The sequence below is a fragment of the Rhinoderma darwinii genome, chromosome 10 (genome assembly GCF_050947455.1).
Source record: "Rhinoderma darwinii isolate aRhiDar2 chromosome 10, aRhiDar2.hap1, whole genome shotgun sequence".
NCBI lineage: Eukaryota > Metazoa > Chordata > Amphibia > Anura > Rhinodermatidae > Rhinoderma > Rhinoderma darwinii.
Window position 1 is genome coordinate 81,194,462 of NC_134696.1, and position 25,242 is coordinate 81,219,703.

Genomic DNA, 25,242 nt, shown 5'->3' on the forward strand with positions numbered 1-25,242 from the left:
AATTGTAAACCAATAATTTGTCACTAAATCGCCAAAGATTAGGGCTACATGTAGGGTGTTTCCAGAACCAGGAAACAGGTTAATAATTACAGAGCTGTCTTTTCATGGTGACACAAGCTGGTCACCACATATCGGCATATCTATGGAAAAATTGCCATTTTCACTCTGCAACGTTGAGTGTACACTAGTTTCTGTAAAATACAGGCGCTGTTAACAGTCTCACTACACCCCTAGGTGAATATCTTGAGGGGTGCAGATTCCAAAATGGGGTCACTTCTGGGGGATTTCCACTGTTTTGGTCCCACAGGCGCTTTGCGACATAGCGCCCAGAAACCAATCCAGCAAAATCTGCACTCCAAAAGCCAAATGGCGCTTCTTCCGTTTTGAGCCCTACTGTGTGCCCAAACAGCAGTTTATGATCACGTATAGGTTATTGCCGTACTCGGGAGAAATTGCTTTACAAATGTTGGGCTGCTTTTTCTAATTTTATTTGTTGAGAAAATGAAAAAATTTTTAGCTAAATCTACGTCTTATTGCCAAAAAAACTATATTTTTATTTTCACTGCCCAATTCTAATAAAGTCTTTGAAACACTTGTTAAAATGCTCACTACACCCCTAGATGAATTCCTCAAGGGGTGTAGTTTCCCAAATGGACACTTTTGGGGAGTTTTCACTGATTTGGTCCCAAAGGGGCTTTTCAAAAGCGATATGGTGTCAAGAAACCAAACCAGCAAAATCTGTGCTCCAAAGGTCAAATGGCACTCCTCTTCTGAGCTCTGCCTTGTGCCCAAACAGTAGTTTATGACCACATCTGGGGTATTTCCGTACTCTGAAGAAGTTGTTTTACAAATGTTGGGGTTCTTTTTTTCCTTTATTTGTTGAGATAATGAAAAATCTTATTGGGAAAAAATAATATTTTTTTTATTTTCACTGTAATAAAAACTATGAAACACCTGTGGGGTCAAAATGCTCACTACACCCCTAGATTAATTTCTCAAGGGGTGCAGTTTCCTAAATGGAGTCACTTTTGGGGAGTTTCCACTGTATTTGTCCCTCAGGAGTTTTGCAAATGCGACATGGTGCCGAGAAACAAATCCAGCAAAATCTGCCCTCCAAAAGCCAAACGGTGCGCCTTCCCTTCTATGCCCTGCCGTGTGCCCAAACAGCAGTTTATGACCACAAATGGGGTATTTATATACTCCGGAGAAGTTGGTTTACAAATGGGGGGGGGGGCTTTTTCTTCATTCCGACATATCTTATTGGAAAAAAAATGTACACAAATATTCTTACATGTGGGGTTAAAATGCTCACTTCACTCCTAGATGAATTCCTTGTGGGAGTGCAGTTTCCAAAAAAGGGTCTTTTTTGGGCTGTTTCCTTCAAACCTGACATGGTGCCTCAAATATAATCTAATAAAAAGAAGGCCCCAAAATCCACTAGGTGCTCCTTTGCTTCTGAAGCCTGTGCTTCAGTAAATTAGCAGACTAGGGAAACGTGTCGGATATTTCTGAAACCTGCAGAATCTGGGTAATAAATATTGAGTTGCGTTTCTCTCGTAAAGACTTCTGTGTTACAGAATTTTTTTTATGAAAAATGAATTTCTGTAAAAAAATATAAAAAATGACATTTGTACGTTTTACATCTACTTTGCTTTAATTCTTGTGAAACGCCTAAAGGGTTAGGAAACTTTCTAAATGCTGTTTTGAATACATTTTAGGGCTGCAGTTTTTAAAATGAGGTGACTTATGGGGGTTTGTATTTTATGGGCCTATCAAAGTCACTTCAGAAGTGAACTGGTCCTTGAAAAAATAGCTATTTGAAATTTTCTTGAAAATGTGAGAAATTTCTTCTAAAGTTCTAAGGCCTTATTCACACGACAGTGAAAAACGGACGTGTGACGGCCGCTTTTTTTAACGGCCGTCTCACGGCCGTTTTCAGAACAATGATGTTCTATGGGTGTATTCACACGGCCGTTTTTTTAATGGCCGTCAAAAACTAGGACATCTCCTATTTATGGCCGTTTTAACGGCCTGACGGCCCCCATAGAAGTCAATGTATCTGTTTTTAACGGCTGTCAATACATGTAACAACTGTTAAAAACGAATCTGTGAAATGGGCATTCGCAAGGGAACTACTAGTTCCCTTGCTGGCTATTGGCGGCGCGACGACACATACTCACCGATGCAGTGCCGACCTCTTCACGTGTGGTCTCTAGTCTTCACAGGTTCTGCGAAGGCGACGCGATGACGTCATCGCGCCGCCTTCGCAGATCCCATGAAGACGAGAGACCACGCGTGAAGACGAGCTGCATCAGTGAGTGTCAACCCATTGCCTTCACATATCCAGTGAAGACGGGAGAACTTACCTGAAGAAGACAGCGTTGCATCGGTGAGCATGTAGGTTATTCATGTCGGGCTGTGTGGCATGATCTACAGGGATGCGTGTGGCATCATATGCATCAGGGCTGTGTGTCATCTACAAGGAGTTGTGTGGCATCATATACAGGGAGTTGCGTGACATATACAGGGAGGTGCGTGGCATCATATACAGGGAGGTGCGTGGCATCATATACAGGGAGGTGCGTGGCATCATATACAGGGAGGTGCGTGGCATCATATACAGGGAGGTGCGTGGCATCATATACAGGGAGGTGCGTGGCATCATATACAGGGTGGTGCGTGGCATCATACAGGGAGGTGCGTGGCATCATATACAGGAGGTGCGTGGCATCATATACAGGGAGTCTGTGTGCCATCATACAGAGGGAGGTGTGTGGCATCATATACAGGGGGTCTGTGTGCCATCATATACAGGGAGGTGTGTGGCCTCATCCACAGTGAGGTGTGTGGCATCATATACAGAGAGGCTGTAAATAGTCTCTAGGTGAACATGTGACCGTCTTTTGGGTGTTTTCAGGGGGTTGGGACAAAAAAAGCCTGCCCAGTGAAATTCTTCCGTTTTTTTAACGGCCATGAAAAATTTATACAAAACGGATGTCAAACGGCCATTAAAAACGGACAGACGGACTGGAAATGGATGAAAATTGAGACACTGATGCAAAATGGCCATGAAAACCTGACAGTTGATCAGTTTTTAATGGACATTTTTTTTCACTGTCGCGTGAATATAGCCTAAATTTTTCATGGCTGTTAAAAAAAACTGATGAATTTCATTGGTCAGGATTTTTTTGTCCCAACCGCCTGAAAACACCCAAAGGAAGGTCACATGTTCACCTAGACACTAATTTACAGCCTCCCTGTATATGATGCCACACACCTCCTGTATATGCCACACACCTCCTGTATAGGATGACACACACCTCCCTGTATAGGATGCCACACACCTCCCTGTATAGGATGCCACACAACTCCCTGTATAGGATACCACACACCTCCCTGTATATGATGCCACACAACTCCCTGTATATGATGCCACACAACTCCCTGTATATGATGCCACACAACTCCCTGTATAGGATGCCACACACCTCCCTGTATAGGATGCCACACAACTCCCTGTATATGATGCCACACACCTCCCTGTATAGGATGCCACACACCTCCCTGTATAGGATGCCACACACCTCCCTGTATAGGATGCCACACACCTCCTGTATATGCCACACACCTCCTGTATAGGATGCCACACACCTCCCTGTATATTATGCCATGCACTTCCCTGTATATGATGCCACGCACCTCCCTGTATATGATGCCACACAACTCCCTGTATAGGATGCCACACCATCCCCTGTATATGATGCCACACAACTCCCTGTATAGGATGCCACACACCTCCCTGTATAGGATGCCACACACCTCCCTGTATAGGATGCCACACACCTCCCTGTATAGGATGCCACACAACTCCCTGTATAGGATGCCACGCACCTCCCTGTATATGATGCCATGCACCTCCCTGTATATGATGCCACACCCCCCCTGTATAGGATGACACATACCTCCTATATATGATGAAACACACCTCCTGTATATGATACACACAGCCTCCCTATATATGCCACAGTGCCTCCCTGTATATGCCACAGTGCCTCCCTGTATATGCCACAGTGCCTCCCTGTATATGATGCCACACACCTGCTGTATATACCAAAAATAGAGCCCAGAAGCAGCACCCGATAGCAAAAAATATGAATTTATTCACCCAACACACTGTGCTGCTCCTACTATTTGCTTGATCCACCTCCTGTATATGATGCCACACAGCCTCCCTTGTAAGATGATGCCACACAGCCTCCCCGTGGATGAGGCCCCACAGCCTCCCCGAGGATGAGGCCCCACAGCCTCCCCGAGGATGAGGCCCCACAGCCTCCCCGAGGATGAGGCCCCACAGCCTCCCCGAGGATGAGGCCCCACAGCCTCCCCGAGGATGAGGCCCCACAGCCTCCCCGAGGATGAGGCCCCACAGCCTCCCCGAGGATGAGGCCCCACAGCCTCCCCGTGGATGAGGCCACACAGCCTGCCCGTGGATGAGGCCACACAGCCTCCCCGTGGATGAGGCCACACAGCCCCCCCCTGTAGATGAGGCCACACAGCCCCCCCCTATAGATGAGGCCACACAGCCCCCCCTGTAGATGCCACACAGCCCCCCCTGTAGATGCCACACAGCCCTCCCCTGTAGATGCCACACAGCCCTCCCCTGTAGATGCGACACAGCCCCCGCCCCCGTAGATGCGACACAGCCCCCGCCCCCGTAGATGCCACACAGCCCCCCCCCCCGTAGATGCCACACAGCCCCCCCCCCGTAGATGCCACACAGCCCCCCCCCCCGTAGATGCCACACAGCCCCCCCCTGTAGATGCTACACAGCCCCCCCTGTAGATGCCACACAGCCCCCCGTATGTGATGCCACACAGGCCGACATGAATGTCCTACATACTCACCGATGCAGAGCTGTCTTCTTCAGGTAAGGTCCCTCGTCTTTAAAGGATCTGCGGCGATGTGACGACACATACTTACCGATGCAGCGCTGTCGTCTTCTGGTGTGGTCGCTAGTCTCACGGGATCTGCAGCGCGATGACATCATCGCTCTGTCTTAGCAGAACCAGCGAGACTAGCGACCAGACCAAAAGTCGGCACTGCATCAGTGAGTATGTGTCATCGCGCCGCCGATAGGCAGCAAGGTTAGTAGTTCCCTTGCAAATCCCCATGTCACAGATCCATTGTTACAAGTATTGACAGCCGTTAAAAATTTATCCACTGACTTCTATGGGGGCTCTCAGGCCGTTAAAGCGGCCAAAAATAAGACATGTCCAATTTTTTGAAGGCCATTATTCACGGGAAGTTAAAAAGACGGCCGTGTGAATACAACCATAGAACATCATTGTTCTGAAAACAGCTGTGTGACGCCCGTTAAAAGATTGACCGTCACACACCCGTTTTTCCACTGTCGTGTGAATAAGGCCTAAGCCTTGTAACGTCCTAGAAAAGTAAAAGGATTTTTAAAAAACGATGCCAATCTAAAAGTAGACATATGGGAAATGTTAACTACCAATTCGTTTATGTGGTATAACTATTTATCTTATAAGCAGATACATTTAAATTCATAAAAATTCTAATTTTTTCACTACATTTGGTGTTCCTCACAATTAAATACTGAATGTATCGACAAAATTTCACCAGTAACATAAAGTCCAATGTGTCACAAGGAAACAGAATCGCTTGTATATGTAAAAGCATTCCAAAGCTATTGCCACATAAAGTGAGATATGTCAGATTTGAAAAATAAGGCTGTCAGGAAAGACAAAAGTGGCCACAGCGGGAAGGGGTTATCGATATTTTTTGTATAATTAAAAGTTATACAAATTTCCAATATACTTTCTGTATTAATTCCTCACGGTTTTCAAGATCTCTAATTGCGGTTATTCAGTAAGAACATTCATTGTTTACTTCCAGTGGATAAAATTCAGTCCATGGTCATGTGATGGACACACAGGTGCTGGGATCATAAGAAGACACATCTCTGATACAAATACTGTAACGAGCCGTGCACCTGTGTTTCCATCACATGATCATGGACTGAATTTTATCCACTGGAAGAAAACAATGAATGTTCCTACCTCTTCCCGACATCCACCTTATATATACGGCGGTGGTCGGGAGGGGAAGAAAGGAGCGGGCTCACGGGTTGAGCCTGCACCATAAGTTATGTGCGTCGACTTTATGGTACTGGATCCTTCTCGTTTAACCACTTAGATGCCACGGTCAGTAGCAAACCAAGGCACCTCAGTCGTTAGATAGAAGGGCGCAACTCCCTCCGACATACCATCACCGCTACCGCTACCGCTACCGCTGTGCAATTCACAGGATGATAATGGTTTTTCGCGATGTCTGCCATCTTTGTGCTCCTATTAAGCCCTGCCAGGGCTTAATAGGAGCACAAAGATGGCAGACAAGCCCTCATACTGCTTCTATTGACGGAAAAATAAAAAAAATTACGGGTCTCAGATTATAGGGACACAAAACAAATATAATTTTTAACAATGTAAAAGTAGTAAAACAAAAAAAAAAAACTATATTAAATTTGGTATCACCGTAATCATATTGAACTGTAGGATAAAGTTAACATGTTACTGCACAGTGAAAACGAAACCCAAAAAACAATGGAAAAAAATCACATTTCTTTTCACATTCCACCCGCAAAGAATTTTTTACAGCTTCCCAGTATATTATATGGTACAATCAGGGCCGATTCTAGCTTTTATGCTGCCTGAGGCGAAAATTTATGTGGCGCCCCCCCAGATTTTGAATGATATGCCCCTGGCTGCTCTACATCACTAACAGCCTCCTCCAACTCTTGCGGATGCACCGTTGCCTTGTACCCCCCTGTAATGCGCAGTGCAACAACGAAAACGGGCAGAATACACCTCGCTGTGGAGCACAAGGAAATGGCGCATCTCGAGAAAGTTGGAGGAGACTGGTAGTGATGTATAACAGTCAGGGGAATGTCAATCGAGCATGGACAGGTGGGTTTGGGGGCAGTACTATGTGACGCTTCAGGATAGCGGCACCGCCCCATGAACCTTTAATGAGTAAATAGGATATAGGGTGCGCCGTTTTAATAGTTGATTTTTTTTAGATTTTGCTGCATCTGAAAAAAAACATACAAGGGAATGATTGGAAACAGGGGCGGATTATAATGAGGGCAATCTGGGCAAGTGCCCGGGGCCCGAGGCTGGAAGGGGGCCCAGTTCACCCCTGTTCTCCCTTACCGGCTGATAAAATTACAGCCGGTTCAGAGAACCGGAGTGAAGCGGGACCTGTCACCCAACCAGTGGCGTAGCTATAGGGGCCGCACTACATCAATAAAAAGTTACTATAGTAACTGGAGCCGCGGGCCCGTTACTATAGTAACTACAGTACTTACCTTCCTGTTTCCGGTGCGCAGCGCATGACGTCACAACGCTATGCGCCGCGCAAAGCATCCTGGATAGAATCAGGACATCCGCTTCGGCGGTGCAGCGTCTTCGGAATTCAGGGGGGGGGCCCAGACCTGAAAAAGTGCCCGGGGCCCATGGTACCCTTAATCCGCCCCCCCGATTGGAAATATTGTCAGGTCATGTATTACCGCATGGTGGCAGTTCAAGGGGTTAAAACAGGTTAAACCTGATTGGATTCCATTAAATATACAATGAAATAAAAACAATTATATCTGCCTTGCAATTTTGTTATTATAAATATATCCTATATAATTACAGCTACAGAACCATGCTCAATACATATATACAATACCAGAACCAAGCTCGGTACATATATACAGCACCAGAACCAAGCTCAGTACATATATACAGCACAAGAAACAAGCTCAGTACATATATACAGCACCAGAACAAAGCTCAGTACATAAATGCAGCACTAGAACAAAGCTTAGTACATAAATACAATACTAACTAGAACCAAGCTCAGTACATAAATACAACACCAGAACCAAACTCAATACACATATACAACACCAGAACCAAGCTCAATACATATATACAACACCAGAACCAAGCTCAATACATATATACATCACCAGAACAAAGCTCAATACATATATACATCACCAGAACAAAGCTCAGTACATATATACAGTAGGGATGCACGATGCATCGAAACTTCGATACTTTGCACCCACAAACAGTTCGATACCATTATTTCATGTATTTCGAAACACAGCCGCACAGCTCAGTATTGTAACTCATGAATGTATCAGAGCGGGGCTGCGGCTGTGTGATACCACCATTGGCCCGCTCCTGATAAAAAGTACGCACGCGATCAGCATGATGTGATGCGGCCGTCACTGTACTAATTATTGCCGGCACTGAAGACAGAACATGGCGGGCGCACTGCAAAACACCCCCATATTCTGTCTTCAGCGACTGCGCTGCCGCTCATTGGTGCAGCGCTGGCAGCATCGCCTCATGCTGACCGCGTGCGCACTTATTGGCAGGAGTGGGGCAATGGCTATATTACACAGCCGCAGCCCCGCTCTAGCGGCGGAGATCAGAGAAACCTCTCATCTCCACCGCTATTTCCCTGAATGCTGCGATCAAAGCGGACCGCAGAATTCAAGGGGAAAATGAGGAGGGGTGCCGCTTGGATCGCGTCCCGTGGAATCCCTGTGATGCGATTGAGGGACATACCATATATGGGCATACAGCCCAGGGTCCATTGAAGGACCCCTGGCCTGTCTTACAATATTTCCTGTTAGGGCATACTTAGGTATGTCCTAACAACTGCCTGTGTACTATCCGTACACAGGCTAATGTACTGGCATATAGATATATGCCAGTACATTAAAGTTTAAAAATAAAGTAAAAACAAAGTTATGTTAAATAAAAAAAATACACATTCACCTTTTTTACAATAGACATTAAAATAAGTCTCAATACATAAAATATACATATTTGGTATTGGTGCGACCATAATAACCTGCACAACAATTTTTTGGGGACATTTATGATGTGTACGCTATAAAAAAAATAAAATAAAAACTTCTTTCACTTATTAATGTGAGGCACGAGGTGTGATGAATTTAACCTCCATGTGCCTCACATTAATAGTAACTAACCCCATCATGTAACTTACACATTATCCCAATGTTGTCCATTATGACTGAGAAACATGATGGGGTTAGTTACTCTTAATGTGAGGCACATGGAGCTTCAAAATTCATCACACCACGTGCCTCACATCAGAAAATGGAAGGACTTATTATTTTTTTGTTACTTTTGGCAAAGTATCGTTTTGGTATCGAAAATCACAATACTACACAAAGTATCGGTATCGAAGTTCAAATTCTGGTATCGTGACAACCCAAAATATACAGTACCAGAACTAAGCTCATTACATAAATACAATACCAGAACCAAGCTCAGTACATAAATGCAGCACCAGCACAAATACAGTTTAGTACAGAGAACTTTTGCAAATTTAGTGCAACCCCTGCTGTATAGGTTTGTACGGCGCAAAACTACAGCTCCCAACATGGCCCGAACAATGATAAGTATATGCTGGGAGTTGCGGTTTCACAAAAAAAAATTATATTCCTGCAGATCATACAGTGACTACAGTACTGATTAGAGGAATAATAAACATTTACATTGAGTGACCCACAGGTAATGTCTTCTCAGATTCTAGTTATTTTTTTTTTTTCTTCTCCATCCAGACCTCATGACGACTTCTTCTGGCCACGGCCCATTTCTGCAGTTTGCCGCTCAGATGTCTTCAGCTTCTCACTTTTCAAACATTTCTGCACCTATAAACGAAGATAAAATTCTCATGGTGTCACACACTACACCCCTAAAAATAATAGCGCCATACCACACCTCCAATTATAATAGCTCCATGCACTGTGTCCCAGTTTATAATAGCACCATACACTGTGTCCGATTATAATAGCACTATACACTGTGTCCGATTATAATAGCACTATATAGTGTGCCGCACACACATACACACAGCGCCCCCTGTAGATAGTTCCCACCCATAAAGTCCCCTTTAGATAGTGCCCATAGAGGCCCCTGTAGACAGTGCCCCAGATATAGCCCCTTGTGGATAGTGCCCCACATATAGCCCCCCTGTAGCTAGTGCCCCACATATAACCCCCTGTAGACAGTGCCCCAGATATAGCCCCCTGTAGCTAGTGCCCCACATATAACCCCATGTAGATAGTGCCTCACATATGGCCCTCCAGTAGATAATGCCCCACATCTAGCCCCCCTGTAGATAGTGTCCCACATCTAGCCCCCCTGTAGTGTCCCACATCTAGCCCCCCTGTAGTGTCCCACATCTAGCCCCCCTGTAGTGTCCCACATCTAGCCCCCCTGTAGATAGTGTCCCACATCTAGCCCCCCTGTAGATAGAGCTACCCACAATTTTAACAGAAAAAAACATCTTTAAATACTCACCCAGTCCGCCGCCATCCTCTTGCAATGCAGGTCTGTTCTCTTTTGAGCAGGTCTGCAGGGGCTGAACGACACAAGTGGTGCAATGAAGTCATCGCACCGCTTGCGTCATTAAAAGACGCTGAATGGCAGGGCACGGAACGCGTATTCATGTAATTATACTGCAGTAGGGGGTCACGGCGACTGGTTTCAGTGGCGCCACCGCCCCCTCAGAGAGGCAGCAGGTTGCCTGAGGCAAGAAGCTCATCTCGCCTCATGGACGGTGCGGAAGCGTACAATAAATGGCGCCATTAAAAACGACAACTCGCCCTGAAAATAAAAAAGCCCTCACACAGCTATAAAGACGTAAAAATAAAATAGTTATTGCTGCTGGAAGATTGGGAGGAAAAAAAAGCAAACAATGTCAGCGGATAGAAGGTGTTGAGGAACAAATGTGCTAAAGCTGCTAAACAACTCACAAATACAAAATGCACAAACATTTCCAGAGGTTCTAGATATACGTGAAATAAAATCACCGCACATGCAGCCATTATTCAGGACTTTCTGTCAACAATTTCATTGTAGAAAACTACAGCAGCCTCCTCCAGTTACACAGGACTGCTTAGTAAAGAACGACATTATATTCCACTGCAATGTAAATGTCAATAAAGCTAAGAAAAGTATTATAAAATGGAAGTCTCGTCTACCAACTGCGCATGCGCATAGGGTCTGTTTTTAAATCAGTGACTTAGTAACGCGAGATTTGGTAGCGGAGTCCCGGTGTGACGTACAGTGCTTTATTTCTCGCTAATAAGCTTTTCCTGCCAGGTCCGGAGTCGCCAGTAATTGGTGGTGACGTGAGAGCGCATGCGCACTTCACCACAGGAATTCGCCCAGAGTAACTCACCTAAGCAAATAGCGCATGCGCCTGCAATTCTCACGTCTTGAGTAATTGCTAACTACGCGAGATTTCCTAGCGCATGCGCGTTGAGCACGATGAGTCCCGGAGAGGTGCTGGTACTTAGTACCCTTGAGTACCGGCAGAAGAAAACTCTTGTTTTGGTGACTTTTAATGTCTAGCTCTCCGGTCTCCATAGTTCCATTGCCCTTATGAGCTACTGCTTGGAGTTTCCATCCCCCTGCGGGACGGGAAGATTAACCCTAAGCTTTCAAATTTAGCTAGAGTTGAACTAACATGTAACTTAGCTAAGGTAAGACTATCCCCAAGGAACCCAATGAGTGGAACACAGTCTGCGGCCTCGGACAGGTGAGTGCAAGCTTCACGTAAGGTGCAGGGGGCATATACTTGGTTGTGATTCTCATTTTGGCAGTAGATGACAAGACAGCACGTTCAGTATGTGGATAGTAATGATATCTTCCCATAGATGGAGGAATGTACATATAATACATCTAATATCGAGGCTCCATAATCATAAACGTTACATCAGCGATACCAAGACCGTCCCAAACGTTTCGGGAAAGTTCCATGAAAGTTTAATGGACACATCTTAAAGTTCTAGTCCCTGTATTTATGTGATTGTGACCGGCGAGTCGTAAGCTACTGATCAGTGGGCACATCGTTGGCATAATCGGCTGGTTAATAGGACACTAGATATTGGCGTAGTAACCTGTGCTCTGCCTGTAACACTGTAGCGGATCGTACCCCAGCTGCTGTGTGATGGTTGTGTGTAGATATCTTTATCATGTTATTGCATTTCCTAATTTTTTTTGGCTTCTTTCCAAATATCGGTGTTATCTATGGTGAAGGTAATCTTCAACTTGCGTGGTGTGACACTGTCAATTGCCACTAATGGCGACTGTGGAGTGTGACTTTTGGGTCACGGTGCCAGATCGTGCAAAAAGCGCAGTTCCTGCTGTTATTAAAGGGGTCGTCCGGTTACAGTGATTAAGTTTATATAATTTCTGTATTAATTTCTCACGGTTTTCAAGATCTCGGCTTGTTGTTATTCAGTAAGAACATTCATTGTTTACTTCCAGTGGATAAAATTCCGTCCATGGTCATGTGATGGACACACAGGTGCGCGGCTCGTTGCCTGGTCACGTGATGGACACACAGGTGCGCGGCTCGTTGCCTGGTCACGTGATGGACACACAGGTGCGCGGCTCTTTGCCTGGTCACGTGATGGACACACAGGTGCGCGGCTCGTTGCCTGGTCATGTGATGGACACACAGGTGCGCGGCTCGTTGCCTGGTCACGTGATGGACACACAGGTGCGCGGCTCGTTGCCTGGTCACGTGATGGACACACAGGTGCGCGGCTCGTTGCCTGGTCACGTGATGGACACACAGGTGCGCGGCTCGTTGCCTGGTCACGTGATGGACACACAGGTGCGCGGCTCGTTGCCTGGTCACGTGATGGACACACAGGTGCGCGGCTCGTTGCCTGGTCACGTGATGGACACACAGGTGCGCGGCTCGTTGCCTGGTCATGTGATGCATGTGATGGACACACAGGTGCGCGGCTCGTTGCCTGGTCATGTGATGGACACACGGGTGCACGTCTTTTTTTTTTTTTTTTTCCATTACTTTGTTGTTCTCTCATCTATAATATAAAATGTAAACCTGTATCGTTTGGGTCTCTTGTCTCTTTACCCGCTTTACTTCGTGGGTCCTATTCTTGTTTTCATTGCATGAGCTGCATTATATTTAGGTTTGCATTTTTTTTTATCTTACGAAGCAGAGATGACTAAAATACTGCTGACTTTGGGAGTCAGTTAGACCAGTCCAAAAGCCAATGCAGTAATTTATCAATGGCTGGATGTCCGTATTATGGCGTAAAGAAATCGGAAACTATTCGCGCATGCCATATTTGCACAATAATTTGCACATTTTTGCTATAACTTACGTTATAGACTTGCAGAAATTATAGCGGAAATCCACGGCAGCTACGAGCTGGTGCACAGATAGCCAGAAATACATCACATTTATTAAGAAGCGTGCATCTCTTAATAAGTTGGGCGCATTTTACTTCAACGGGCATTAGGTTAAGACTGGCTTATGAAACACCAGTCTTAATAAATTCCCCCCAAAGTGGTTAAAGGGGTTGTCCGAGATTAAATAACTGTGTTAATGCTTGTAATTTATAAATGTAAATACATTTGTAATATACTTACCTTTTCCAAAGTGGCCCCGTTTCCAGATCCTGCCGTGGGGTACTTGACGGATGACGTCACTCTCTGCTCTGGCCGCTGTACTGATCTTCAATTCTTTGCCGGGCAGACGACAAGTCACTTGTGACGTGCCCTGTATGGGCTTTTCTGCTGCACAGCCCGTAATGAGCATGCGCTGTCACTGCTGTTCTCACGGTCCCTGCTGTTCTCGAGATAACAGCAGGGACCGCGCATGCGCGTTACAACAGAACAAGCCATACAGGGCACCTCACAAGTGACGTGTCGTATACCCGGAAAATAATTGAAGATCAACACAGCGGCCAGAGCCAGTGCAGAGAGTGACGTCACCCGTCAAGTATCTGGAAACAGGGCCACTTTGGAAAATGTAAGTATATTACAAATGTATTTACATTTCTTAATTGCAAGTATGAACAGTCATTTAATCTCGGACAACCCCTTTAAGTATGTTCTGCTGGCACCTGACTGAAAGTAGTTCTTGTCATGCCTTCGTATTTGCTTCTGGATGGGTCCCACTACGTTGACAAGCACACCGGTTTTGGCCCATTGCTGCAGTAGTCGTCCAAAGACCTAAATAGGGAAACAACTTAAAAATGTAGCCTATGGTTGCCAAGATATGCTGGGAGTTGTAGTTGTACTACCGCTGGGGAGCCACATGTTGAAGACCACTGTTCTAGCTGCATTGATCACATGTCTCGCGGTATTTGTTTCCGTTCCAGGTTTCCGTTTTTCAGACTGAATCAATAGCGCAGTCGACTGCGCTATTGATTGCGTCGGAAAAACGGAAACCTGCCGGAATGGTGACGAACGGAAACCATTAGCAATGTTTCCGTCGCCATTGAGATCAATGGTGACTGAAACGGAAGCTGTGCTTTCAGTTTGACTTTCCGTTGCAGGGATCACCCGAAGGAAACCTCAGACGGAACCCCGGAACGGAAAGCCAACGCTGATGTGAACAGGCCCTACGCAAATATTGATCTGTCAGTTTCTAATATACAGTCCATTAATATTCGGGCCCTGCTGCTGATGTTGCGGAGCAGTGTGCAGGGAGGATTGGTTTATTTTCACTCCCTGATCCTCCTATCCTCCCTATATCTGCTCTATAAGGATGTTATACTTCCCAATACCAATGCAAATGTTCTGGTAATATGGCAGGCCGCATGACATGTAACTGAGCAAATGCCTCCATACAGGCAAGCTGGAAGGATGAGCGTGCAGGAAGTGTAAGCTCATAAACAAAACCTCCCTACACCCCGCCGTCTATAAGAGCGAGCACTGTGGGAACAGAGAAGAGCAGTAGCAGTGAATTCAGCGTTCTCACCTATCATGCGGATAGGTGATAAGTGTCTGATCGCTGGGACCCCCACCGATCATATAAAAAGAGTGTCCCAAGTCGCCTATGTGAATGAAGCAGTACTGTGCATGCTCGGCCACCGCTCCGGTCGCTTTTTATGGGACTACTGGCTATAGCCAAAGTGATTACCAATAAGCAATATTCAGGTCATTAAAAGTTTACACCTATTAACCCCTTAGTGACCAGCCCATTTTAGGCCCTAATGACCAAGCTATTTTATTCGTTTTTCTATAGTCTCATTCAAAGAGCTATAACTTTTTTATTTTTTCATCTACATAGCTGTATGAGGACTTGTTTTTTGCGAGATTAGTTGTACTTTTTAATAGCACCATTTTAGGGTACATATAATTTTTTTATTAACTTTTTTTGGGGGGATTATAAATTAAAACTGATATTCCACCATTGTTCTATGCGTTTTTAAATTGACGCCGTTCACTGTGCGGCATAAATAACAATTTACCTTTATTCTATGGGTCGGTACGATTACGGCGATACCACATATGTGGAGGTTTTTTATGTTTTACGACTTTTGCACAATAAAAACACTTTTGAACTAAAATTATTTGTTTTTGCATCGTCTCTTTCCAAGAGCCGTAACTTTTTTATTTTTCCATCAATGTAGTGATTTTTTGGGCTTGTTTTCTGCGGGACGAGACGTAGTTTTGATTGGTACTGTTTTGGGGTACATGGCACTTATTGATTCATTTTTATTATGACTTTTTTGGGGAGGCAATGGAAAAAAATAGCAATTTCGCCATTGTTTTTTGCGTTTTTTTTTTACTGTGTTCACCTTGCGGTTTAATTTACATATTAACTTTATTAATGGAGTCATTACGGTCACGGCGATACCAATATGTGTACTTTTATTTATTTTTTACACTTTTACTAAATAAAACCACTTTTTATGGAAAAAATTTATTTATTTTTTTACTGTCATTTTTATTAATAATCTTTATTTCACATTTATTATTTATTTCATTAGTCCCACTAGGGGACTTTACTGTGCGATCTTCAGATCGCTGCTATAATGCTTTGGTATACTTCGTATACCAGAGCATTATTGCCTGTCAGTGTAAACCTAACAGGCATATGTCCAGGGCAGACCTGGGGGCTTTTATCAAGCCCCCGGCTGCCATGACACCCCATCGGAGACCCGCGATTGCATTTGCGGGCCGCCGATGGGTGACCGGGGGAGCTAGACTCCCTCTGTAAACACGTTAAATGCCGCGGTCGCTATTGACGGCGGCATTTAACGGGTTAAACGGCCGCGATCGAAGTAAACTTCGATTGCGGGCGTTGGAGCAGGAGCTCAGCTGTCATCAGACCGCAGAGCCCCGGCACCTGCCTGCACGGGAGACCCGTGCAGGACTTGGACTAGGCTCACGTGAAAAGGCATCAGCCTAGCCTAAGGCCCCTTAGTGACGAACATTAAAAGGCGTATTGTTGGTCACTAAGGGGTTAAGCAGAACCATAGATCCTATTGATGCATTAGTTGTCATGGAGGCCTTTTATATATGATTGATACATTTCGTTAATAATTATCATGTCGCTCATTTACATAGAGCTCTTATTTTAGTGATAATTGTTTCATATAAAATAAAGCATACGCCCTGCTGGAGATCCCCCTCGTACATGCATCAGGGTACAGTCACACATGGCAGATTTTGTTGAAGAAATAACATGCCTATGAATCTGTTTTTTTCTGCTGCAGGTGGATGGATTTCTGCTATGGATTGTACCCTTAAGGCATGTTCACACGGCGCTAAAAACAGCATGTAAATTTGTGAGTGCTTTTTAAAATACAGGCGTCTTCCACGTGTTTTTTGGCATGCGATTAGGACTCCTTGACTATGGGAACATTTGGCATGTTTTACGCATCCAAAAATGTACCTGACGCTTCCTTTTTACACAGCGCTTTTTTAACCGTTTTTTGACGCGTATTTAGGAATTTAAAATGTGCCAAAATACACGGCAAATACACGCCATGTGAATAGGGCCTTACACAGACTAGTAATGGTCTATTTACCACATGTGGGCCTCAGATTTAGGACTTGACTCCATCTGTGGGCCACACATTACATGGTGTCTCCTGTCCATTGTTTACAGCAGAGGTGGCCACAAATAGTCACTCTCCATTATAGTCAATGAGAGGTAAAGAGGCTCTGTCACCACATTATAAGTGGCCTATCTTGTACATGTGATCGGCGCTGTAATGGAGATTACAGCAGTGTTTTTTTATTTAGAAAACGATCATTTTTGACGGAGTTATGACCTATATTAGCTTTATGCTAATGAGTTTCTCAATGGACAACTGGGCGTGTTTTACTATATAACCAAGTGGGCGTTGTGGAGAGAAGTGTATCACGCTGACCAATCAGCGTCATACACTTCTCTCCATTCGTTAACACAGCACATAGAGATATAGCTATATCGCTATGTGCAGCCACATAAACACACTATAACGTTACTGCAGTGTCCTGACAGTGAATATACATTACCTCCAGCCAGGACGGGATGTGTATTCAGAATCCTGACACTTCACTAACACAATCCCGACACTACAGCACAGGAAGCTTAATCTCGCGAGATTACGCTGTTTACTGTCATTTCAAACGAGATTACGCTTGCTGTGCTGTAGTGTCGGGATTGTATTAGCGAAGTGTCAGGATTCTGAATAGACATGACGTCCTGGCTGGAGGTAATGTATATTCATTGTCAGGACACTGCAGTAATGTTAGTGTGTTGATTTGGCTGCACATAGCGATATAGCTGTATCGCTATGTGCAGTATAAATGAATGGGGAGAAGTGTATGACGCTGATTGGTCAGCGTGATACACTTCTCTCCACAACGCCCACTTGGTCAAAAAGTAAAACACGCCCAGTTGTCCATTGAGAAACTCATTAGCATAAAGCTAAAATAGGTCATAACTCCGTCAAAAATGATCGTTTTCCTAAATAAAAAAACACTGCTGTAATCTACATTACAGCACCAATCACATCATGTACAAGATAGGCCACTTATAATGTGATGACAGAGACTCTTTAAGTGAGCGCACTCACTGCGATGTATAGTACACAGATGGGAGTTGAGTGCCAGAGGCTGCACGGTGACCACCCGTGGGCTGCCTCTTACCCAGCACTGTCACAGACGCCCTGTTGATTTCAATGTGTTCAGTGTTTCACTGCAGGGTAAATGAGGACTGGCTGGCAATAACCCCTGATTATTGGGGGTCTTAGCAGCAGGACCCTCATGGTCAACTCATCATATGGGCTATTTTCTGTTACTGTTAGTGATCGCTTTTATCGCCTGGACACTGAAAATTCAAACTTTTTTTATTTATTAACATTTTCTTTTGCTATGAGCAGGAAAGTTGCTAAAAATAAATACTCACCTGTTCAATCCCTGCAGTTTTTACATGCCCCCGCTCATGTGGTTTTCGCCAGCCTTTGTTGACCCTGCCGCAATGAGGGCTGCCGTTCATGCATGTGACTACCTACTGAAGCCAGTAATTGTCTTCACTGCAAGACAAGTCCTCAAAGACTTAATCCGATTAAGTATTTGTTGTTGTTTTTTTTTTTTTTTTTTAAATCCCGGACAACCCCTTTAAGACGTGTGTCTCCGTACTAGAAACAGCCCTGTCTGGTTCTACAAAACTGTGTCCAGACAAGCTCCCATAGTCTACAGTGTTTTGTCCACCTCTTCCTGATTCTTCTTCCATCGGACATTCGGGAGGCCTCCATTATATTGGCTAGTTTTGGCCATAGGGAAGAAAAAAAAGCCAAAAAAAAAGCAGAAATGTCGCTTCCTTTGCCACCAGCACTGTTTTTTAAGGAACAGCCCTGGACCTAATTCTAGGCCCCTAGCACTGTCCCGTGTGAGTCCCTTTCAGGGCATACCTGATGCTACACAGGCAGTAATGCATTGTAATAAGTATTTACATAGTTAAATATAAATAAATGTGTATTCCAATGCTTTATTATAAAAATAAATTAAATAAAAAATTGCAATTTTAGGGTATGTTCACATGGGTCAGATTTGCTCCACAAGGAATAGAGGGATACAAAAAAAAATACTATACTCCCCTGCCCTGGTGTACGGTAGTGACACGCCACTATTGCCCGGGCTGATATCTGCGCTGCTGGCACCCTGGGATGACATGATGTCTCATCCTGGTTTTGTCCCAGCCTATGATTGGCTGCAACGATCACATGGGATGAAACGTTACCCTAGGAGGCCGGCAGCACAGAGAACAGCCGTGGGTATAGCAGTGAGTATAGTATTTGGTTTTTTAAAAATATCATTATTTTTTTCTTCCTTTGTGTCTCAGCATTTGCTACTTGTTGTAGAGTTTTTAACTTCCTCATTGAACTCAATGTGGAAAATCTGCAACAAATATTCAACCCCTGCAGTATGATCAAACATGCCATGGATTAAAAAATCTGCACCGCAGCTCAATTTCGTCACAATTTTTTTTCGCAGTGTTTGATGAAATTTTCTAAATCTCATCCACTTTGCTTCTACTTTAATACCCTGCAGATTTTCCGCCCAAAAATCCGGACGGGAAATCCACAGCAATTGCGCTACGTGGGAACGTAGCCTAAAAGTAAAAGTTCTCTTGTGAGACCAAAAAATAATCTGAAAATAAAGTTTCATAAAGTCTGTGTACACAAAAAAGTATGACATATTTGATATCCCGTTAATTGTTATAACCCGTACAATAAAAGGTCATTCTGGTTGTTCGAAGAAAGTAAAAAAAAAAAACGCGCAAAATAAAAACAATGGTGGAATTTAATTCTTGGGCCTTCCACCAAAAAAATTGTACAAATTAAATGTAACATTTTATGTACCAAAAAGTAGATCTACAAACAAAGCTCGAAAAGCAAAAAATAAAATCTACATAGCAATGTCGGCGAAAAAAATAAAATGGTTTTGCACTCAGAATGCGGTGAGGCAAAAATTAGTTGTATGTTGAAGACAATTTTAGTCTTGTTCTTGAGGGGTTAAATTAATTACTTTTTAGTTATTTTACTACTGACGTCCCAGAAAACCCCTTAGGTGTCTGTCCACACGCAGCGTAAACACTGTGACCGCATTTTTTGTGTGGAAATTCTGCAGCGTCCATTTCTATGTTTCTTTTCACCATATTTTTTCCACAGCGTGTGGATGAGATTGGTTGAAATCTTATCCGCTTTGTTGATACTGTAATACAATGAAATGAGTTGCAGAAAATCCGCAGCTAATCTGCCCCGTGTGCACATGCCCTTATTGTAGCGATACACAGCACGGATACAGCAGGGAATTCCGCCCAAATTGTGGTGCTGTTTTTCGGACGGCATGTCCACTGGAAATACTGCAGGAATAATAGGAAAAAAAAGTTTATGCTTACCCGGGCCGTAGTCATGGTGACGCGTCCCTCTCTTCTGGGCGCAGCCCGGCTTCCTGGAATGACTCTGTAGTCCATATGACCGCTGCAACTGTCATGTGATGAAACATCGTCCCAGGAGTCCGGGCTGCGCTCAGAAGAGAGGATTGCGTTGCTATGACTACGACTGGGGTAAGTATAAGTTTTTTTTAATTCGTTCGAAATAAAAAAGCTTTCTTTTTTTTTCTCATTTGCGATTTTTCTGGCAGAATCGCAGAGTTTCTGCTGCGAAAGTCGCAATACATTTCTTTGTTGCAGGTTTTACCTCCCCGTTGAGTTCAACAAGTAAAACCGCAACCGAAGAGCAGCATAAATGGACATGCTGCGGCTTAAAAAAAAAAAACGCACCACAGATCAATTTATGAACGGTTTCTCTGCAGATTTTTTCTGCTGTCTGTGGATGAGATTTATTCAAATCTCAACCACTCTGCTGTTACTGTATTAGGCCGGGTTCACACAGAGTTTTTATGCAGGCAGAAAATCTGCCTCAAAATTCCGTTTGGAATGTTGAGGCAGATTTTGCTCTGCCTGCACGGCGCGAAAATTTTCGCTGCGTTTTTCACCCGTGGCCATTGAGTGCCGCTGGCAAAAAACGTCACGAAATACGCTTTCTCTGCCTCCCATTGACATGTCAATGGGAGGTCAGAGACGTAAACGCCCGAAGATAGGGCATGTCGCTTCTTTTTCCTGCGAGACTGTTTTTCCGCTCGCGGGAATAAAAACGCAGTTTTTTTGGCACGTTTTCCGGTGCGGTTTCCGTGTAAAAAAAAAAAAATCGTGATAAAAAGCTCTGTGTGAACCTACCCGTAGAGTATTTTCACACGGCTTACTTTTCCAAAAAACTGCCGAAAAATCGGAAGCATGTTTCGGCGGGCCGTTTATTTTACGTTTTTTTTTTTTTTAAAAATGGCCGCGTAAGAAGACACCCGCGAATAGAAGTGCATGTCACTACTTCAGCCATTTTTTTGAGCCGTTTTTCATAGACTCTCTATAGAGAAAAAGCTCCAAAAACGGCCGTAAAAAACGCAGCGAAAATCGGGAGTGGCTTAAAAAAACGTCTGAAAATCAGGAGCTGTTTTCCCCTGAAAGCAGCTCAGTAGTTTCAGACGCTTTTTTTATTAAGCGTGTGCAGATACCCTAAGTCCTTATTCACACTAACGTGTTTAACGTCCGTGATACACGGGTGAAAATCACGCGCGTCGCACGGACCTATGTTAGTCAATGGGGCCGTTCAGACATTCCGTGATTTTCACACAGCGTGTCTGCTGCGTAAAACCCACGACATGTCCTATACTTGGGCGTTTTTCGCGCATCACGCACCCATTGAAGTCAATAGGTGCGTGAAAATCATGCGCGGCTCACGGAAAGCACTTCCATGTGTCGCGCGTGATTCGCGCAATAGTAGATAAAGAAATGAAGGAAAAAATAAAAGCACCGCCTTCATTTCTTTTTCTAAACCTCAAAACCGCATGTCATAAGGATGGCATATGCGCGAAAATCACGCAGCCACGCACCAAACACTGATGACACACGGAACTGCAACACGCAAAAAACGCATCGGTTTTTTGCACGCGCAAAACGGACACGTTCGTGTGAAAAAGGCCTTACTCTGAAGATTTTCCACAATGAAATCTGTTGCGGAAAATCCACAGTGTTTACGCCTAGTGTGTTCCTGCCTTTAAAGTGAATCTCCACCTTTTTGTCGTCATGTTGGTTTTTAGGCCTCATGCACACACACACGACCGTAGCCGTGTGCACGGCCGTGATTTTCGGGTCGGCTGGCTGCGGACTGTCAGCCGCAGGCCGCCCGCACATGCACATGGCCGCGGCCATTGTTTTCAATGAGCCCGGACCGCAGAACCGGGCCGTAATAAGACATGCCCGTTCTTTCTGCGGTCTGGCCTCCCGGGCCGTGCACGGACCGCAAAAACTACGGTCGTGTGCACGGCCCCATAGAAAAGAATGGGGCCGCAATTCTCCCGTGGATTTTCAGGGGAATTGCGGCCGCCAAAACACGGTCGTGTGCATGAGGCCTTAGGTCCACAATTCTGTGCTGATTTCTTACTATATTGTTATAGCGGGCAGAGCGTTGTCTTCTGATGCAGGGCTCCAGATAGACATAGATTTAAAAGATAACATGCTACAGAATTTTTGACCTTTTTGGTTCCAAAAAGAAGGGTGGATATTCACTATAAGGCCCTGTTCACACAGAGTTTTTTTTTACGCGGAAACGGCCCGAAAATGCCTCCCATTGATTTCAATGGGAGGCTGTGGCGTCTTTTTCCCGCGAGCGGTAAAACTGTCTCGCGGGGGAAAGAAGGGACATGCCCTATCTTCTGGCATTTACGCCTCTGACCTCCCATTGACATCAATAGGAGGCAGAGAAAGCATATTTCGCAGCGTTTTATGCCCGCGGCGCTCAATGGCTGCGGGCGAAAATAGGCGTGCAGGGAGAGGAAGAGCTGCCTCAAACTTCCAAACGGAATTTTGAGGCAGAAATTCCACCTGCAAAAAACTTTGTGTGAACATAGCGTTAGGGCTCGTCCACACGTAGCGGAATTGCGGCGTTTTTTTCTGTCTGGAATTTTGGAGGGAAAAATGCCTCAGAATACACTAGCAGCAAAGTGGGTGACGTTTAACAAATCTCATTCGCTCGCTGCGTAAAATTGCAGAGCAGAAATTGACCTGCGGTGCGTATTTTTCAGACCGCAGCATGTCAATTCCAGTTGCGGAAAGTGGACTGAATTGCTGCGTTTTTCAGAGGAGATGTCACTATCTCCCAACGTTGTGAAAAACGCTGCAAAATACGCACCGTTTTCTGCAGTAAAAACGCAGGAAATGGTGCGTTTTTGACGCAGCGGAAAGTCTGCAATTTTCAACGGAATTGCTGCAGAAATTTTCTGCAGCAATTCCATTATGTTTGGACAAGTCCTTAGTTGGTGGCTCGTATATAGGACAATGACATTTGAATATCTGGGAGTCGCCAGTGTGGATTGCAGGTGATCCTTTTATTTTTCCTCTCCCTCCCCCTGTGTTTTACATGGTTTGTATGACTATAGGGTGTAGTGATTCATTAAGGTTATAAATAAATAAATACATCTACGTTCTGCGCTTTCGCTGGAGTACACAAGGCCTCTTCTGTGTCTGAGATCTTCAAACACCACTGCGTGCCACAGCCAAGCTATTATCCCATCACTTTTTCCATGGTACTGGGGACACTCCGGCACTGTTCCCCCGGTTTTCTTTGGAAATGTGCGCAGTTCCAGACATTGGATTTTCCAGTTATGGTCTCTCTACTGAACTTCTATTACTGTGTTTTGTTTTTTTAATGTGTGAAGAAAAAAAGCAGTCTCTCGTAAAAACCACATTTATCTTCCAATTCTATTTCAATGAAAATACTCAAACTGTGACACTTAAAGGGGACCTCCTTTCTCCAAGTCAGACAGGTCTATTTTAGTAAATAGTGGCATTCGCTGTGAAATAACAATTCTGAGGCCTCTCTTTTTTACAACTCTGTGTTGCGCCGTTCTTCTGTTATTCCTTCCAGAAATGTATGAATAAATTGACAACTGGGTGTTGCCATTACCCTTGTAAAAGAGGTGTGTCCCTACACAGTCTAACTTGGTCAGCACTGATTGGACAGTGTCAGTCTGTGTAGAGACACACCCCCAACTGGTAACACCCCGTTGTCACTTTATTGAAAAATTTCTAGGAGGAATAACAGAGGAGCGACACAACGCAGAGTTCTAAGAAAAGATGCTCCAGAATTGTGACTTCATGTGGAATGCAATTATTTACTAAACCAGATAAGTCCTAGAACAGAGAGGTCCTCTTTTAAGGGAATGTCCGAGCACGGGACGTTTTTTCATGCTGATGACCAAAAGGTCATCAGCATGAAAAAACGTCCCGTGCTCGGAAAACCAAAGACCTGGACCCCGCACCGATCAGCTCTTCCGGCTGCATCCGTGCTCCGAAGTTATGAAGTGGCTGGTATCCGAAGCAGTTGGCTCTGGTCACACTATAGGTTCCGTGCTGCAGCTCAGCTCCTATTCAAGGGAATATGAGCAGAATTGCAGTTCTGCAGCACTGTCACGGTATGGAGCCATCTGCTTCCGGCGATGAACACTGCACTATATCCGGTGCCCGGCGGCAGCCGGAACAGCTGATTGGTGCGGGGTCTGGGTGGCAGACCCCCACCGATTTTATATACTGATGACCTATCCCATGGAAAGGTGGATTTTTGCAGGCAGAAAATTCTGCAATTTTGAGGCAGATTTTGATCTGCCTGCACGCAGTTTGCCGCGTTTTTTGCGGCTTTTTTCGCCCTTGGCCATTGAGCGCCATGGGCATATAACGCAGCGAAATAAGCTTTCTCTGCCTCCCATTGATGTCAATGGGAGGACAGAGATGAAACGTCCGAAGACAGGGCATGTCGCTTCTTTTTCCCGCGAGACTGGTTTTCTGCTCGCATTAAAAATATCGCCTCCGCCTCCCATTGAAGTCAATGGGAGGCATTTTTGGACGTTTTTTTTGGCGCAGTTTCCGCGTCAAGAAACTCAGTGTAAACTGGCCCTTAGACTTTTAACATCCGATCTGTGATTTGTTTCTTGTATATGTATTGAAAAGTGGTGTAGACTAAACTTATCAATCAAACCGTATGCAATGGGAGCCCATGACCGATGTAAGGAACGGTGTAGGCATACAGTTGCATGTGTTCAGTGGCATACTTCAACATACACGCTGGGCATGAGCCCCTAATGCGATGTGCTCCTATCTATGATGTCATTGTAGATAGTTTTATAGCACAATACGTAGTTCTTGTTATGTAAACTGACTCACCGACTCACACAGCATCTTATGTGGACCGGAAGCCAGTTTCTCTCTAAGGCTGCGTTCACACGAGCATGTTACGTCCGTTACGGACGG

General features: G+C 44.7%; 1 protein-coding gene across 7 annotated transcripts in view; it reads left to right on the plus strand.

Annotated features, from left to right (window-relative positions):
- The first annotated feature begins 11,359 nt into the window (after positions 1-11,359).
- The window catches only part of ARHGEF12 (Rho guanine nucleotide exchange factor 12), a 162,495-nt gene continuing 148,612 nt past the window's right edge, over positions 11,360-25,242 (plus strand). For all 7 annotated transcript variants that reach the window (XM_075840099.1, XM_075840101.1, XM_075840104.1 and 4 more), the window contains exon 1: positions 11,360-11,655. In XM_075840099.1, the coding sequence (XP_075696214.1) occupies positions 11,624-11,655 (32 nt within the window). In that variant the 5' untranslated portion in view covers positions 11,360-11,623. The remainder of the gene's footprint in view (positions 11,656-25,242) is intronic.